The sequence below is a fragment of the Odocoileus virginianus genome, chromosome 16 (genome assembly GCF_023699985.2).
Source record: "Odocoileus virginianus isolate 20LAN1187 ecotype Illinois chromosome 16, Ovbor_1.2, whole genome shotgun sequence".
In the NCBI taxonomy this organism is placed as follows: Eukaryota; Metazoa; Chordata; class Mammalia; order Artiodactyla; family Cervidae; genus Odocoileus; species Odocoileus virginianus.
This window is the reverse complement of record NC_069689.1, coordinates 18,073,745-18,091,754: the sequence shown is the minus strand read 5'-3', so window position 1 is coordinate 18,091,754 and position 18,010 is coordinate 18,073,745. Positions and strand designations below refer to the sequence as shown.

Genomic DNA, 18,010 nt, shown 5'->3' with positions numbered 1-18,010 from the left:
TACAGTGTCATGTTGATTCAGTGACTTGCTCGTCTCCAAAAGAACACATCTGGTCCTGCAGGCACACTGAGACAGGCAGCCTAAAGCCTGGGTCATGATCAACTTACAGCAGCATGCACCTGCTCGTTCACGGAGTACTTGCCACTTCTCCACCCTTGCACATCTGATGGCTTGCTTCTTTGCCTCATCTTTCACCTGAAACAAATGTTCCTGGAGTGCTGCTCCTCCATCTGCCCCTGTCCCCTTATTCCTGTTCCTCAGCCCTCAGTCAGACACCTCTCATTTCCTTGCTACCAGTTCCACATGTTTTCTGGATGATCTATCTGGTCATTGCCGCAAATGATCACCTATGTTTTTATTGATTTGCATAAAACATTTTTTTCATGGCTGTGACATTGGCCTTTCATTTTTTTCTTTCATTTCATATCAAGAGATATGGGACTTGAGCTTTTTGGGAGTGGAGATTAGAGAATCTAGACTTTGGGGGGATGGTTTTAGATGCTCTCCTGCTTTCAGCTGCATTTCATGCACCTGAATGGCAGGTTTATAGGGAAAGCCCAGGCAACCCTATGCTAAAGTCTAGAATGTTTCCTATAAATGTTAATAAGCAACACTATCAATCACCAAAGATGGCCCCGAGAGATTATTGGTTAAATTCTTTGTATTGTGAATTGTGTGCAGTTGACCACATTGAAGACTGAAATGTTCTATTTATCCACAGAACAGATACAGCCCGGGAAACGCCAGTGTAATGTGCCAGTGTGCCTAAATCCTGACCTGGAGGGACAGCCGTTGAGAATGAGAGGTGAGCTGTGTCACAGATCTGACTATAAGAGTGAAAGGAACTGTGTATGTCAATCATCTAGTCACCCAGCAGGGGCTGAAATCTCTTATTCAGAGGACTCAAACTTTGCTCAAATTCTTCCATGACTTAGAAGTGAGTGTATGACATGTGACATCCCATCTTTGAACATGACTGACAAAAATCTCTTCTTGACAGTGAAGTTTTAAACCTTGGGGCCACACAAAGCAAGTCTAGATTTTCTCATTTAACTTTTTAGACGTTTGAAGAAAGCCACCAGTTGCTTATTTCCTCAGTCTTTTCTGGACCACACAGCCCTGGGTCCTTTGGTGTTCCTCCTAATACCTATCAGTTTTCCACAGTATCCCGTATCTACTTCTCTGAGCATGTTCATCTTATCTGTGTTCCTTCTAGATTATTGAGATCATAGATGGACAGCTTCTTTTCAGCTATCTGAAACAGCAAAATGAACACTTGACTTTGTGCTGATTAGAGGAGCAAGCTGAGAATAAGTCTATGCTAAGATAATCAGAATATTTAAAACAATTTTTTTGGCCATGCTGTGAGGCTTGTGGGATCTTAGTTCCTTGACCAGGGATCGAACCTGTACTCCCTGTATTGGAAGCATGGCATCTTAACCACTAGATTGCCAGAGAAGTCTAGAATATGTATTTTTAAAATTCATCTTATGTCTAGTTAATTGTTACTTTTGTTCTTTTTTTCTTTAAATTTAGAAGGCAGGTTAACCTATCGTTGGTGAAAACCAGAAAGCAAAAAAGAATTATGACCACATGTCTTAACTAGTCCCATAAATCAAACAGACCTATTGTTTTGGACCATATCACTTCTGATTCTCCTTAGGAATGAATGAGGAGACACTTAACTATGGCTTTGGCTAAGATTTATTTGGCAATGAGTAGCAGTCGTATCCCCTGTATCCAACAAGATGAGACTTCTCATTCATGGGCCTAGGGAAACCTTTTTAAAAATTTTTTTAATTGGTGGAAAATTGCTTTACCATGTCGTATTGGTTTCTGCCATACAACAACATGAACCACTCATAAATATGTGTGTGTGTGTATATATATATATATCTCCCCTTCTTCTTGAGTGTCCCTTCCCTCCGCTCATCCCACCTCTCCAGGTCATCACAGAGCACCAGGCTAGGCTGTATTATATAGCAAGTTCCTACTAGCTATCTATTTACACATGATAGTGTGTATATGTCAATGCCACTTTCTCAGTTCATCCCACCCTCACCTTCCCCTGCTGTGTCCACAAGTCTGTTCTCTACTAGGTTCACCAGTACCATTTTTCTAGATCTGATATATATGCATTAGTATTTGATACTTGTTTTTCTCTTTCTGACTTACTTCACTCTGTATAAGAGGCTCTAGGTTCATCCTTCTCACTATGACTGACTCAAATTTTATGGCTGAGTAATATCCCATAATATATATGTGTCATATCTTCTTTATCCCTTCATCTGTCAGTGGACATCTAGGCTGCTTCCATGCCCTGGTTATTGTAAATGTTGCTGCAATGAACACTGGGGTACATGTGTCTTTTAGAATTGTGATTTTCTTAGGGTATATGCCCAGTAGTGGGATTGCTGGGTTATATGGTAGATTTATTCCTGTTTTTTTTTTTTAAGGAATCTCCATACTGTTTTCCATAATGGGAGAAAATAATTGCAACTGACAAAGGATTAATCTCTAATATATACAAACAGCTCATACAGCTCAGTATCAGAAATAATCTGATGAAAAAATGGGCAGAAGACCTAAAAAGACATTTCTCCAAAGATGACATCCAGCCGGCCATTAGACACATAAAATTTGCTCCATGTCACTATTTATTAAAAAAATGCAAATCAAAACTACAATGAAGTATTGCCTCACACCAGTCAGAATGGCCATAATCAAAAAATCTACGAACAATAAATGCTGGAGAGGATGTGGAGAAAAGGGAAAGCTTTTATGAGCAGAAGCCAGGGATGTTGAACAAACTCTGGTGCTTGGCCATGATCTAGGGACTCAGTCAGTAGAAGCAAAAGTGGAATGAGGTAATGAGAACAGAGACAGAAAGTCTGTTTCTTGGTGAACTGAAAAGTCCACTGGTAACTAGGGGACTGAGGTGTGCATGTACGCTTTGAGACACACCAATACCTTTATACTTTCTCCAAGACTCCCAAAGGGACTTTTGTCAGAATGTCCAACTTTGAAGCTAGGCTTTGGAGGAGGTCTCCTCTCTCCCTCTCTCTCTCTCTTTTTTTTTTTTTGAGGTCTTTTTAAAATGTTTTCTTCATGATGGTAAAAGTCACATAATATAAAACATACTATTTTAACTGTATTTAACTGCATAGTTCAGTGGCACTGCTTACATTCACATTGTTGTGCAGCCCTCACCATCATCCGTCTCCTAAAATGAGACTCTGTCCCCATTAAACACTAACTCTCCATGCCTCTACCCCCACCCCTGGCCCCTGGCATCTACTAATGTACTTTCTGACTCTATGAACTTGACTATTCTAGGTATCTCATATAAGTAGAACCAAATGGTACTTGTCTGCCCCTAGTGTATATTGGAATGCATTTTTAATACATGACCTACAAACATATAGTAGGAGGTTTCCTTTTCATTCAAGTTTCTAAGAACCTTCTATGTCTGTTCCCTAATTCCATGTAGAGTACACTTTGGACATTCCGTAGATGAACAGTAGTGGTAGTATCAGAAGTGTTGCTAACAACTGGGGATAATGGAACTCCGTTTAATAATGCAGAGTTTGTTGTGACTTGTTTATAACAAATGGAAGCTAAGCTCAATGGCTTCCTTTTTGTATTGCCCACCTGCAAATATTACTCTTTGCTGCCTTACCATAAGCAGTATTTAGAAATCCATTGATTCAGCTAATGTTACCCTGTGGGGGTCAATATCTCATAACCTATCTGCTTTTATAAATGACTGTCATAAATATTGCATTGTACATTCTGTGTTGTCATGTGGAAAAATAAATTCACGATGCTACTGTCAAAAATATCTGTTCCTCGGCATTTCTATTGGGTGATCATTGGTTTGAAACCTCCCACACGACTTTGCTCCCCTCTTTTTTTGACTTGAATTGTGATTTCTGTGCAATAGTCATTGGCAAGAATCTTCTGAAACCCGTGACTCAGAGATGTTGGTTTTTGTGTTTTTTTTAATCAATTTCTTACATTTCTAGTAAGACTGCATATATATCATCATGTATCTTGTGGGATGAGTTTTCCCACTTTTAGCATAGGCATTTTGGCACCTGGTAGATGTGGAGTGTCAATGTTCAAGAAATGTGGAGTACTGGATTTGAACCTTCTGTGTTTTGGTTTCTTGAAGCATTCAAGCATTTGGTTTCTTTAAGCATTTCTTGAAGCATTGGTTTCTTCATTCTATTTACCTAACTGTTTTAATAATCAATCACATCTTCTTTTATCTTGGCCCAGTTCTTGCCTTTTCTATTATTAATCAATTTATACGTTTGCTTGTAATAACTATGTTGCTTTCACTCAAAGCATCATCCTTGTGAAAAAAATTGAAGACCTTTGTTAATGATAAATTGGGTACACTTAGCAAAGTCTGTTAGATCAGAGATAGCTGATAAATACAGTAGCAAAATTCAGATTCCATTTTGGATCTTCAGAAGTGACATATTTTCAGATAATTTCCTTTGCCATTGGGGTCCGAAGGTCTCCTTATGAACAGATTTTGTAGCCTTTGATCAGACGAGGGAATCTGTATGAAGCATCTTGACTCTTCAAAGGCTTTGATATTATTTTTTTTCTCCCTCAGGTTGAATAACCTTGCCCACTTGGTGAAGTTTCCAAAAGTTTTTATGTTGATTCCTTTAGATAACAATTCTCTGAATCATTTGTTGTTGTTGTTCAGTTGCCCAGTTGTGTCCGACCCTTTATGACCCCATGGACTGCAGCACTCCAGGCTCCTCTGTCCATGGATTCTCCAGGAAAGAATACTGGAGTGGATTGCCATTTCCTCTTCCAGGGATCTTCCTGCCCCAGGGATCAAACCCACATCTCTTATGTCTCCTACATTGGCAGGCAGGTTCTTTACCAACTACCACCATCTGGGAAGCCCTTAAAATGATATAAGCTGAAACAAATCACAGTCTTTCTTGAATATGTTTCACTCTTGATGGTTTTTCACAATGAAATTGGGCTGTGCCTGTCACATCCTGTGAAGGGGATCTTGGCAGGATTTCTAAGAGGAGAATAGGGCTTTTCCAGACTCTGAGCAACATGCATTTATTCACCAGTTGTCTCTTTACTATTTATCTAGGGGCCACGAAATCCAGCCTGCTGTCAGCACCCAGCATCGTGAGTATGTTTGTGCCTGCACCTGAAGAATTCACAGATGAGCAGCCGACAGTGATGACAGACAAGTAAACTCACAGTTATTTTCTTCACTGTTTATAGAATTTGAGGGTTGGCTCTCCATGGGTGTGAGAAAATATCAGAGGAGCATGCTATGCTTTTAAGTCCTAATTTGTTCTTCAAATGGTAGTAGCCGTGAGTGTTGTTATTTTAGAAATGCAGTATTGTATGAGCAGTTTTTGTTTATGCCAAGGCATTTTTCTTTTTTTTTTAATTTGGGTTTATGCAAATGATGTCCACTTACTGATCATTCCTAGCAACAACTTCACACCAATAAAATCCCCCAACCAGAGATTCTAAATTGTTAGGGTGGGACTAAGTTTGAGGCTTGATTCTTTTTCCCATCCTGCTGGCAAGATCCGTTCTCTGAATCTCAGATTGGCTATGTTGCCTCTTGTCTGCAGTATCCCCAGATTTCTTGCAAAATCCAAATGCTTTTAGCTGATTATAAAAGGCCCTCCAGGTTGTGAAAGTATGGACTTAACCACTCCTCTCCAGGACCTCTTTCTCTCCTCCACAAATTTAGGCGCCCTTCTCTCCGCCTGGTGAACTCCTGCTCATGCATCAAAATCCAGCTTAAGGCCAAATTTCTCTGATTTCACAAGGCAGAATGCATCATGCCATTCTCCAGGTTTCCTTAGTATTTGATGCATCTCTCTAGTCTATCACTTGGCACACTATTTTAATTGTGTAGTTGTTTATACACACATGTTTTGTAACAGATTGTGAGTTCCTTAGGACTCACAAGGGACTCCTTAGGGCTTGGACTCCTTCCTCTGTATTTTGTAGTCTGAGATCCCTGTCCCTTGCCTGGCACATAAATGCTGTCCAGTAAGGATGATAAAGAATAAGACTTGTAGGATTTCAAGCTTGGAGAGATCTCTCTTGGGCTGGGGAGGCTTCCTGGTAAAGGTGAGCCAAGTGACAAATTGAGTAAGTTAGTGGTAAAAAGGGAGGAAGGTGAGGTTGGAGTGGGTGGCGTGAGGATCCTTGCAGGTGGCCACAGCTGGCCGTCATTACTGTGGAAGGGAAGGGGCTATCTTGAACAGCTGCCTTAGGATGTCCACATAGGGAGCATCTACTTGCTTGTGAAGGGCTCTTCTTAGCTCCTTCCTTGGTATGATTTCCTCATTTTTGTGTCCTCCTCCAAGTCTCAATCTTTCCTAATTGTCTTCCCAGTTGCCTTTGTCAGGGGATCTCGATTCATTGGGTTCCATAACAGCTTATGGAAAAACCCAAACAAACTTTTGGGCCAATCTGATATCTATTTTTTAGTTACAAAAGTGAACTTTGTATTTTAAAAAAAGTCAATTGTAAGGAATGATATATACACACACACACATGCACACACATATTTTAGAAAGTTTTTGGATAGAAACTCACGGTAGCAATTATAGTTCCGCTCCGTTTGCTTTTCCTAGTAGACTTCCCTTCACTTTATAAAGCTGCCCGGCTGCAGCTGGAAAAAAGAGCTCTGCTTTCATTGAGATGAAATTGACTGAACCCACCTTAGGTACCGTGAAGAGCAACAAGTTGGAAGTTCCGTAAGAGCAAGGGCCATTGTGTTTTTATAGACTATACTCAGTAGGTGGTCAGTTCATAAAACTGATCTGAGTGAGGTTTTCTATAGGGTTCTATTGACTTTCCTTTCTCTCACAAATAGGACATTTTTAGATCTGAAAGTTTAGGAAGGCTTCCATTTGTGCCCAGACATTTTTCACTTTTAATTTCAACCAACGGAAAAAAAAATCTGTTTATTGATTATCTCTGGCAGTAATTTCACATACATAAAATCCCTCAACCAGAAACCTCAAATTATTAGTCCAATTGGTGCTTCTTGTAAAAGGGATCAATAATGCTTGTATAGACCAGATAGCTATGAGTTGAAAGACCGTTTTCGGTGATCAGTGGAAGCTTCCTGGTCTCTTCTGTGTGTGCTATTTCTGTGTCTAAGGTGAGACTAGTGTTCGAGTGTCCTATTTATTATTAAAAAGGGACCACTGACCTCCTTTTGGGGATTTTTCCAACTCTCACCAAAAAAAAAAAAGGTACATGTGTCTTGCAACCCTTGTCAGCGCGCGTGGAGAGCATTGCTCCGTCTCCTTTGCAGGTGCCACGACTGTGGGGCCACCCTGGAGGAATACGACGAGGAGACGCTGGGGCTGGCCGTCGTGGCCCTCTCCACCTTCATCCACCTGAGCCCGGACCTGGCAGCTCCCTTGCTGCTGGACATCATGCAGTCCGTGGGCAGGTGAGCGCCAGCTTCTGCTGCGACGGGTGGGAAGGAGCCTCACTCAGTCTGCTTCCTGGAATAAAAACCATCAGTTCAAGGTGAAACAGTCTGTAAGCTTACAGATGCTTCGTATCTGGTGGGATCAACTCCGACTAGTTTCACAAACCGAACGGACCAAGTTTTTGGTTGAATTCTACAGCCATGTAGGGCCACACGTCACCATGTCAGCATGGAGCTAGAGGAAATAGCACTGAGAAGACCCTGCTGGTTCGCTGTTCCCTGTTACTATGTGAGCCAGTGTGTGCCACAGCGCTCACAACTGTGCGTTCTTCACGCTAAACACTGTGTAACTTCTAGATATTATTATCTCTGTCTGTTTTAAGGTGGGTTCTCTAGGCACTTTGTAATCTCAGAACTGTCGTTCTTCACACTAAACACTGTAACTTTTAGATTTTATTATCTCTTTTTGTCTGTTTTAAGATGGGTTCTCTAGGCACTTTGTAATCTGGGGGTGGCTCACTTCATTATGCAGCTTGGGGCACAGTCATATGAAGGGATAAATGAAACTATAGCAGTTTTATACTTCTGACTCAGAAAAAGGAAGGAGGCACACATTTGGGGAATAGAACCTTCAGCCTGACTGATTAAAACTTAGCTACTCAGAGAATTTTCATGTTAAGAAAATTCCATTTAGTACATAGGACATTAGAAGAAAAGTGCTATATTTCATGGATAGAAGTAGGGTTCAAATTCAGTAACAAATTGTAATTCTAGCATAGACAACGTACAGGAGAGGACTGCATTAGATTCCACGTGAATGGTACTGGGGCTTCCTCGGTAGTTCAGCAGTAAAAACATCTGCCTGCAAGGCAGGAGATGTGGCAGGAGTCATGGGTTCAATCCCTGGGTTGGAAGATCCCCTGGGAAAGGAAATGGTAACCCACTCCAGTATTCTTGCCTGGAAAATCCCATGGACAGAGAAGCCTTTTGGGCTGTAGTCCATGGGGTCGAAAAGAATCAGCCATGACTTGGTGACTAAACAACAGCAGCAACAAAGGAATCTGTGTCCAGCCTGTGCTTGCAGAGAGCTCAGTCTTTAGGCTGCAGGCATTGCACCGAACTCTTGCCTGTAAGTGCTTGGTGGCTTAGCTGTTGAAGAGGACCGTGATGTGTGGAAAAACTGAGTAGCCATAAAGATGGAACATCATTAAGAGCTGTGGTGAGTGTGTGTGCTGGGTGCTGTGGGAGTTCAGGATGCAAGTGATTTCTTAGGGAAAAGTCTCTGTGAAGGGGGTTGGAGGAAAAACTGAATTCTACAGATTCCTGGTTTTTTTTTTTTTTTTAAATAAAAGCTTTAAAAAATGTATTTATTTATTGGCTCTTCTGGGTCTTTGTCGCTGCATGCGGGCTTTCTCTAGTTGCAGCGTGAGGGTTTCTCATTGTGGTGGCTTCTCTGGTTGTGGAGCACAGACTCTAGGGCAGATGCTCAGTAGCTGTGGTACGTGGGTGGAGTTGGCCCACGGCAGGTGGTTATATTCCTGGACCCGCGATTGAACCCATGTCTCCTGCATTGCAAGACAGACTCGCAACTACTGGACCACAAGGGAAGCCTCAAATTCCTGGTATTTGATGGAGGAAAGAGAATAAATGTTAATGGAGCTAAAATTTAATCTTTTCAATGAAAAAATAAAAGATGATTTCACGTTAAAGGCAAACAGGGCAGCATTAAAATCCCCTTCGATGTGTGTATTTTGTGTTGTGCTTAGTCACTCAGTTGTGTCCAACTCTTTGCAACCTCATGGACTATAACCCACCAGGCTCCTCTGCCGTGGGAATTCTCTAGGCAAGAATAGTGGAGTAGGTTGCCATGCCCTCCTCCAGGGGACCTTCCCAGCCCAGGAACTGAACCATGAGCTACCAGGGAAGCCCAAGAATACTGGAGTGGGTAGCCTGTCCCTTCTCCAGGGGATCTTCCCAAACCAGGAATCGAACCAGGGTCTCCTGCATTGCAGTGGATTCTTTACTAGCTGAGCTACCAGAGTATATAATCAGAGATGGTGTAACTATTCCACCTCTAATACTTAGAAATAGCCAATATGTAAAGTAAGTGATGAACACAGATAAGAAAAGATGAATTATTTCATTTAAGCCCTTGATTTTAACTTAATCACATAAACAAGGAATAAATGTTATACCAGCTATGAGCAAGACTTGTGAAATTGGAAGTTTTTATTAATGCAAGGTCATAATTCCAATTATTAATACTTTTCAAAAGTTTTAGAACAGACAGAATTATTGCTCTGGTCTTCTACTTGAAGAGTAGCTTGAAATAGCTGATCTGTTCTAATAGATATATAGAGCGGTTTTTATTTTGTTTTTGTTTGTTTTAACATAAGAGAATGAACCGTGTTCAAGCATCGCCAACTGTTAGGATGGAAACACACGAACTTTGAAGAAAAGAAGACAGTGCAGATATAGTTTTAGATACTTATGTGTACAAATGGTGGTCCAGTGGTTAATCATCCACTTCACTGCAAGTGGCATGTCTTCCATCCCTGTTTGGGGAACTAAGATCCCACCTGCTTCAAGGCACAGCCAAAAACACCCCCCGCCAAAACAAAAAAATTAAATCTCTACCTTCTTTGGACATACAAGCAAGAGACAGGGAGATGCATGAGACAAGTGCTCGGGCCTGGTGCACTGGGAAGACCCAGAGGGATCGGGTGGAGAGGGAGGTGGGAGGGGGGACGGGGATGGGGAATACATGTAAATCCATGGCTAATTCATTTCAATGTATGACAAAAACCACTGCAATGATGTAAAGTAATTAGCCTCCAACTAATAAAAATAAATGGAAAAAAAAAAAAAGAGACAGGGAGAGCATTAAAGCAAGCTGCCATGATTCTTAGCAGCTAGAACTACCGATAAAGCAGATTGAGTAGTCACCTGGTTTAGAGTTTCCTAGCATGCCTCAATTCCGATGAGGTAATGTGGATTTATGAACACTAATATATTCTAGTCTCACAGGAACTATTTCTAGCATGTTTTAAGAGTGTGTATGTTCAGCACATCCCTTTTATCACACAAGACTTTCTATATGATTTCATTTTTTTGCTCTCTACTTCAGTTCAGTTCAGTCACTCAGTCGTGTCCAACTCTTTGTGACCCCATGAATCGCAGCTTGCCAGGCCTCCCTGTCCATCACCAACCCCTGGAGTTTACTCAACCTCGTGTCCATTGAGTTGGTGATGCCATCCAACCATCTCATCCTCTGTCGTCCCCTTCTCCTCCTGCCCCCAATCCCTCCCAGCATTAGGGTCTTTTCCAATGAGTCAACTCTTCGCTTGAGGTGGCCAAAGTATTGGAGTTTCAGCTCTCTACTTAGATCCCTCTTAATCTACTCACCCCTTTTTCCAGATGCAGCCTTCAAGATCACATTGACTGCACCCTTCTTTACTATTTATTTCATTTGCCAGTGCTTACCTCTTCACTGTAATGTCATTAGTATGAAAGAGCCAGCTGGGAATGGTATCTGGTATTACTGGTGCTGGGCCCTCTGTTCCTTTCCAAATGCAGTCTGGATTTGATTCACTGTTGTGGTCTTAAATAAATAAAATTTTAGCATTCTCTGTGTTTGTTTCTCCAATATCTTACTGATCAAGACATGTTTTTACTAAACCCCTCAATTTAGTACACTCTTTTTCTTTCTATACATCTAGAGTATTTCCATTTATATAGAACCATATAATTGGGACTTCCCAGGTGGTGCTAGTGGTAAAGAACCCATCTGCCAATACAGGAGACATAAAAGACTCAGGTTTGATCCCTGGGTGGGGAAGATCCCCTGGTGGAGGGCATGGCCACCCACTCCAGTATTCTTGCCCGGAGAATCCCATGGACAGAGGCAGGGTACAGTCTGTAGGGTCACGAAGAGTCAGACATGGCTGAAGCAACTTAGCATGCACAAATTGACTACTTAACCTAAAAAATTTCTCTTCCCAATATGTCATTTCAACTTAACAATTAGCTGACAAATGCCTTTATTACACATTTTACTATCTTCTAGAGGTTTTTACAGCTTGTGGCTTATTTGTGGTTAGGTTTCAGAAGTTGTATACAAAGAAATGAATTTTTGAAATTAATTTTTATTGGAGAACAGTTGCTTTACAATGTTGAGTTCGTTTCTGCTGTACAACAAAGTGAATCAGTTATACAAAGAAATGAATTTTGAGTCGAGTTAAAATGGGGATGGGGCTTCCATCATAGCTCATTTGGTAAAGAAAACCTGCACTGCAGGAGACCCCAGTTCAATTCGCGGGTCGGGAAGATCCACTGCAGAAAAGATAGGCTACCCATGCCAGTATTCTTGTGCTTTCCTTGTGGCCTGCAATGCGGGAGACCTGGGTTCAATCGCTAGGTTGGGAAGATCCCCTGGGGAAGGGAAAGGCTACCCACTCCAGTATTCTGGCCTGGATAATTCCATGGACTGTATAATCCATGGGGTCACAAAGAGTGGGACACGACTGAGTGAATTTCACTTTCAGTATAGGGATGGACTAGGTCAAATGCTGTTCTGACATCTGTTAGACTTGGTTGCAAAGGCCATGCTTGTAGATTGGCTGGGTGATAGTCAACTAACTCAGCTGTATGCCACGGAAATATCTAATTTGATGTAGAAAGCAGAGTTCAGAAACTGGGTTAAGTTGAACCTGGAGACTGACCCCCGAGTGGGTCTTCTGTCCCTGCTCAAAGGAATTGTCAGTGGTTTTACATGTCCCCCATCTAAATGGGAGCTGCAGTGGGGCATACAGTACTCTTGTATTTCATCATGACACACTCATGTGACTCTGTTTACTTTGTTTCCTAGATTGGCCTCCAGCATGACTTTTTCTAATCAAGCAGAAAGGTAAGCTCCTTAAGTGAGTCAAAACTCACTTTCTTTTTGCCCCTTGTGCATGTTCATCCATTTCTAAAGCACAAGTGTGTTTGCCATGAGATTAATATTGTTATGTTCAGTTGCAACTCCAGAGACCACACATTCATTTTGTGTTCACACCTTCATTTATTCACTCATTTTAATCAACAAATACTTTTAAGTCCACTCCATATCAGGCAGCATGCTGGATACTTAGGTTTCCACTGGGGGCAAAACTGACATAATTCCTGCCTTTGAGGGGCTTAAAGTCTATCTGGGAGGCAAACATGAATTAAATATTTGTGTGAGTTTATGATAGTAAACTGCTAAATGCTATGAACAGAAAGAATATTAAGACTTATGTGTGCCTGTGTGCATGCAGGCTAAGTTGCTTCAATCATGTCCGGCTCTTTGCAACCCTATATCCGTAAGGTAGCCCACCAGGCTCCTGTGTCCATGGGATTCTCCAGGCAGGAGTACTGGAGTGAGTTGCCATGCCCTCCTCCAGGGGATCTTCCCACCCAGGGATCAGACCTGCTTCCTTTATATCACATCTCCTGAATTGGCAGGCAGGTTCTTTAACACTAAAAGTGAAGTGAGAGTGAAAGTTGCTCAGTCACGTCCAGCTCTTTGCAACTCCATGGACTATACAGTCCATGGAATTCTCCAGGCCGGAATAATGGAGCCAATTGGTAGCCTATCCCTTCTCTAGCAGATCTTCTTGACCCAGGGATTGAACTGGGGTCTCCGGCATTGCAGATGGATTCTTTACCAGCTGAGCTACCAGGGGAGCCCAAATTCTTTACCACTAGTGCCACCTAGTCAGCAACTATTTATGGAGTGACTGCTAGCAACTGAGGATGCCCTAGTGAACAAAAGAGCAAATCCTGGCTCTCATGAAACTTAGAGTCTAGTTGAGGAGGCAGACAATGAGCTAATTAACAAAAAAAGAAAACTGATAATTTGATACCATTTAGTACTAAATTCTATGAAAAATAATCAAGAAAGCCCAGGAGATAGAGAGGGGTGGAGGTGGTATTTTAGATATAGTAGCTTTTGTGAGCAAATGATATTTAAACAAAACATGAGACAGTAGGAGAGTGCTCCACACAGCAATTTGTAGAAAGAATGTTCCTGGTGGAGGAAGCAGCTCATGCATACACCCACATAACCCAAGGGCTTCCCAGGTAGCTCAGTGGTAAAGAATCTGCCTGCCAATGCAGGCCATTCAGGGGAGGCATTTTTGATCCCTGGGTTGGGAAGATTCCCCTGGAGTAGGAAATGGTAACCCCACTCCAGTATTCTTGCCTGGAGAATCCCATGGACAGAGGAACCTGGCAAGCTACAGTCCATGGGGTCGCAAAGAGCTGGACATGACTTAGCGACTAAACAACAGCAAAATTTCCAGGTTCTTGGTCTTTTTCACTGATCCATATGTTACGCTGTCACCACACTGTTGGTTATTGGAGCTCTAGAGTAAGTCATGAAGTCAGATAGTATAAATCTGCCAACTTTGGTTGTCCTTTTCAAGAAGATTAGTTTGGATATTTTAGATTTTTTCTGTTGCCATATAAACTTTAGAATAAGCTTTTCAATCTGGGGAGAAAAAGCCTGCTAGGATGTATTCAAACTATAAGTCAATCTGCGGATAAATGACACTATAAAAATATTGTCTTTTAATTCATAAACATAATGTATACTTTCATTTCATTTAGTTTTTGTTTCTCTCAGCAGTGTTTTATGACTTTCACTGTAGAGATCTTGCATAACTTCTGTTAAATTTACTACCAGAAATTTTGTTTTTTTAAAGCCAGTGTAAACAGAATTTAAAAAAATTTTTATTTTCTTACTTTCTGCTGCTGATGTACAAATATACTATTTTTTAAACACTGTACTGTAATAAACTAAATTCATTTAGTTGTAATAGCTGCTTTTTAGACTCCTTGAAATGTAAACATACTTGTATGTAAAAATTCATGTCATCTGTAAATATGACAGTTTTACCCCTTTCTGATTTTTTATGCCTTTTTAAATTATCCTATTGCAATGACTAGGACCTCTAGTACAATAATAAAGATGTGAGTGAGCATTCTTGCCTTGTTCCTAATCTGACAAGAAAAGCATTTGTTATCTCACAATTAATTATGTTTACTATAGGTTTTCATAAGTGCCCTTATCCAGAAAGGATGATTCCTTCTTTTTCTAGTTTTTTGAGAATTTTTTTTATCATGACTTCATGTTGAATTTTGTCAAAGGCACTTAAATAATGGTATGTGTTTTGCACTTTTTTCTTCAAGATATTAAATTCCATTAATTGAGTTTTAAATATCTAGTCATTCTTACATTCTTGGGATAAATTATTTGGTCACGGCCAATCATTCTTCTTATGTACAGTTGGATTCAATGTCCATGAAGACTATTGGTTTGTCCTTTTTTTTTATTTCTTTTATGTTCCTTCTTAGTTTTTGTTCTTGTTTATTTTGTTTTGTTTGTAATGCTTTAATCTGATTTTAGCTTTAGGGCTATACTAGCCTCATAAAATAAACTGGGAAGGGTTCCCTCCCCTAATTTTTGAAAGAGTCTGTGAAAACTTGGTGTCATTTCTTCCTGAAGAATGTTTTTGACCTATAAGCTTGAACCAGCATATCAGGGTAGACAGACAGAACAATTTAGCTAAGAGGGACTTTATATGAGTTATCTGTCTGGGCTCTTTGATTTCCTCTTTCTTCCTTTCAGCCACTCAGCCAGAATCACCTCTGGGAATGTCCTTTCTGATGCTTTGTGAGATTTTCAATGTTTTAATCTCATTTATTTATTTTTGGCCACACCATGCAGCATGTGGGGCTTCTCAGTGCCTCAGACAGTAAAGAATCTGCCTGCAATGCAGGAGACAGGGATTCGACTCCGGGGTCAGGAAGATACCGTGGAGAAGGAAATGGCTACCCACTCCAGTATTTTTGCCTGGAGAATCCTATGGCCAGAGGAACCTGGTGGGCTACAGTCCTTGGGATTGCAAAGAGTTGGACATGACCGAGTGATTAACACGTGCAGCATGTGAAATCTTAGCTCCCCAGCCAGGGGTTGAATCCGTGCTCCTTGCAGTGGCAGCATGGAGTCTTAACTCCTGGACTTTCAGGGAAGTCCCTTTTCTGATACTTTGGTCTAAGGGAACAGGGCACATAATCATCTCTTGGCTCCCTGTTTTGACATGCAGAGGTAGTGCAGAGGGTAAAGGGGAAAGCTGGATATATCAAAGTCTTAACCTTTTTACAAGTACCAGTTCAGAGTTCCTAAGAAAATGTGCCTGCTCTTTCAATAGGAATGAACATCTCTCTCCCTGCATTCTTCCTTGGAGGTCCTCAGTCTCATAGCCAACGACACTTTATGGGAGGATCTCACTGATAATCCCCATCCCGAATTCTAGTCCTGACTCTGCCACTCTCTGGACTTGTAACCTTTGTTGTTGTTGTTCAGCCACCAAGTCATGTCTAATTCTTTGTGACCCCATGGACTCCAGGTTCCTCTGTCCTCCACTCTCTCCTGGAGTTTGCTCAGATTGGTGTCCACTGAGTCAGTGATGCTAGCTAGCCATCTCATCCTCTGCCACCCTCTTCTCCTTTTGCATTCCATCTTTTCCAGCATCAGGGTCTTTGCCGGTTACCTTTTCTGTCTGGACCTGGGAACCCTCATCTGCACAGTGGGGTGGCTGGAGTTAGTCTGAGACCAACTCTGGCATTACCTGGTTCCCTCTTTCTAAAAGCTTATTGTTAACAGCACTTCCGTGTGACTGGAATATTTCATCTCATTAATGCAAGTGACAATGAGTTATTCTGTAAGAGGACAGATGTGCATGTGAATAAGTAAGTAAATAAGTATCTGAACTCATGCTCGATGCTCCAAGATTCCTTGTTCTTTTCTCTCCCTGCTCAACCCCAGCATGATGGTCCCCGGCAATGCAGCCGGGGTGGCCAAGCAGTTCCTGCGCTGTATCTTCCATCAGCTGGCTCCCAACGGCATCTTCCCACAGCTGTTCCAGAGCACCATCAAAGGTAATTCATCCATGGGGGAGGCTGACACGTGGCTAGTTCCTGAAAGGCGAACGCTACTAAATCTGACCATTGACTTTCCAGATGGGACTTTTTTACGGACCTTGGCCACGTCTCTGATGGACTTCAATGAGCTGAGCTCTATTGCTGCTCTCAGCCAGCTCTTGGAGGTAGGTTTGCCTTGTCGACACTCTAAGCCCCTGCTGAAATCGCTTCTGAGAAAGAAATTCAAAGTCATTTAATTTAAATATTAAAATCTTAGATGTTAAATTAGATGCTGAATAATTTAAAATGTAAAAGCTTAAAAGATAAAAATGGCCAATGCATAGAATAGTCAGTTGGACACTGCTGTTTAGTGTGGATGTACTTAAAGCTTTTGGACCCCTCCACTAAGGGGTGGATGCCAGCCTCTGAGCACTCACTTTCAGCTTTCAAAATGTGTGGTGGATGAAGCCATGTGCATTGCATTATGCGACTTTAGATTCAAATTTCAGCTTCACAGCTTTGTTTATCTCAGGATCTGGGTTCAAAGTCTGCCTATTTTCTGTATCTCAAGACTTGAAGTCAGTTCACACCTCCACAGCTTATTCATTGTATCACTTAACTTGGAGTCTGTCTCTCTTCCTTTACTTATTAACTCTTTCAGTTAACTTGGATGGTTGGCAGCTTGCCATGGGGACATGGCTGTTCCTATAATGTGTGTGTTAATCACTCAGTCATGTCCGATTCTTTGTGACCCCATGGACTGTAGGTCTCCAGGCTCCTCTGTCCTTGGAACTTTCCAGGCAAGGATACTGGAGTGGGTTGCCATTCCCTTCTCCAGGGGAATCTTCCCAACCATGGGACTGAATCCGGGTCTCCCGCATTGCAGGCAGATTCTTTAGTGTCTGAGCTACCAGGGAAGTTTTTTAAGAGAATGAGCAAGTTTCCTGAAATTCAAATTTGGAGTAAGAGGAACAGCCGTGGAGAGTTTGTGTGTGTGTTAATCGCTGCTGGTAGAGATACTAGCAGGCATCGTTCACTCTGTCTTCTGAACACCTGGCCACGCCAACTGTAGATCCTGGAAAGGTATTTCCAGTTTCCTGCTCACGTTTCACCTTTTCTCGCTGAGTCAAAAATCACAATTCCCCCTACCCCCAAGTTTCTATAGATTAGTCCATTTTTCTCTGTATTCCTGCCAGGTACAAAGCTTGCACACAACACATGTTTTTAACGTGAGTATATGATTTTAAAAAACTGATCTTCACCTAACAGCTGTCTGAATTCCCACATCATTTCAGCAGTTGATTGCCTATGCTTTTGTGTTTTTAGGGTCTAAATAACAAAAAGAATTTACCAGCAGGGGGTGCTATGATACGCTGTTTGGAAAACATTGCTACCTTCATGGAAGCTTTGCCTATGGATTCTCCTAGTAGCCTCTGGACCACGATCAGCAATCAATTTCAGACATTTTTTGCCAAGCTGCCTTGTGTTTTACCTCTCAAGGTAAGCTGAACCCAGGATTTCATTTTAAATCACTTCCTTACTGTTCGCAGGCCACCTGGTCTAGGAAGATTTAATGTTTCATAAAGGGCTAGAAGGAATCTCTGT

The 18,010-nt window shown here is 41.6% G+C and overlaps 1 protein-coding gene across 13 annotated transcripts in view; it reads left to right on the top strand.

Annotated features, from left to right (window-relative positions):
- The window catches only part of UNC79 (unc-79 homolog, NALCN channel complex subunit), a 270,926-nt gene that overhangs the window by 199,308 nt on the left and 53,608 nt on the right, over positions 1-18,010 (top strand). For all 13 annotated transcript variants that reach the window (XM_070477922.1, XM_020875952.2, XM_070477919.1 and 10 more), the window contains 7 exons: positions 722-805; positions 5,132-5,234; positions 7,337-7,477; positions 12,327-12,365; positions 16,311-16,423; positions 16,505-16,590; positions 17,732-17,905. In XM_070477922.1, the coding sequence (XP_070334023.1) occupies positions 722-805; positions 5,132-5,234; positions 7,337-7,477; positions 12,327-12,365; positions 16,311-16,423; positions 16,505-16,590; positions 17,732-17,905 (740 nt within the window). The remainder of the gene's footprint in view (positions 1-721; positions 806-5,131; positions 5,235-7,336; positions 7,478-12,326; positions 12,366-16,310; positions 16,424-16,504; positions 16,591-17,731; positions 17,906-18,010) is intronic.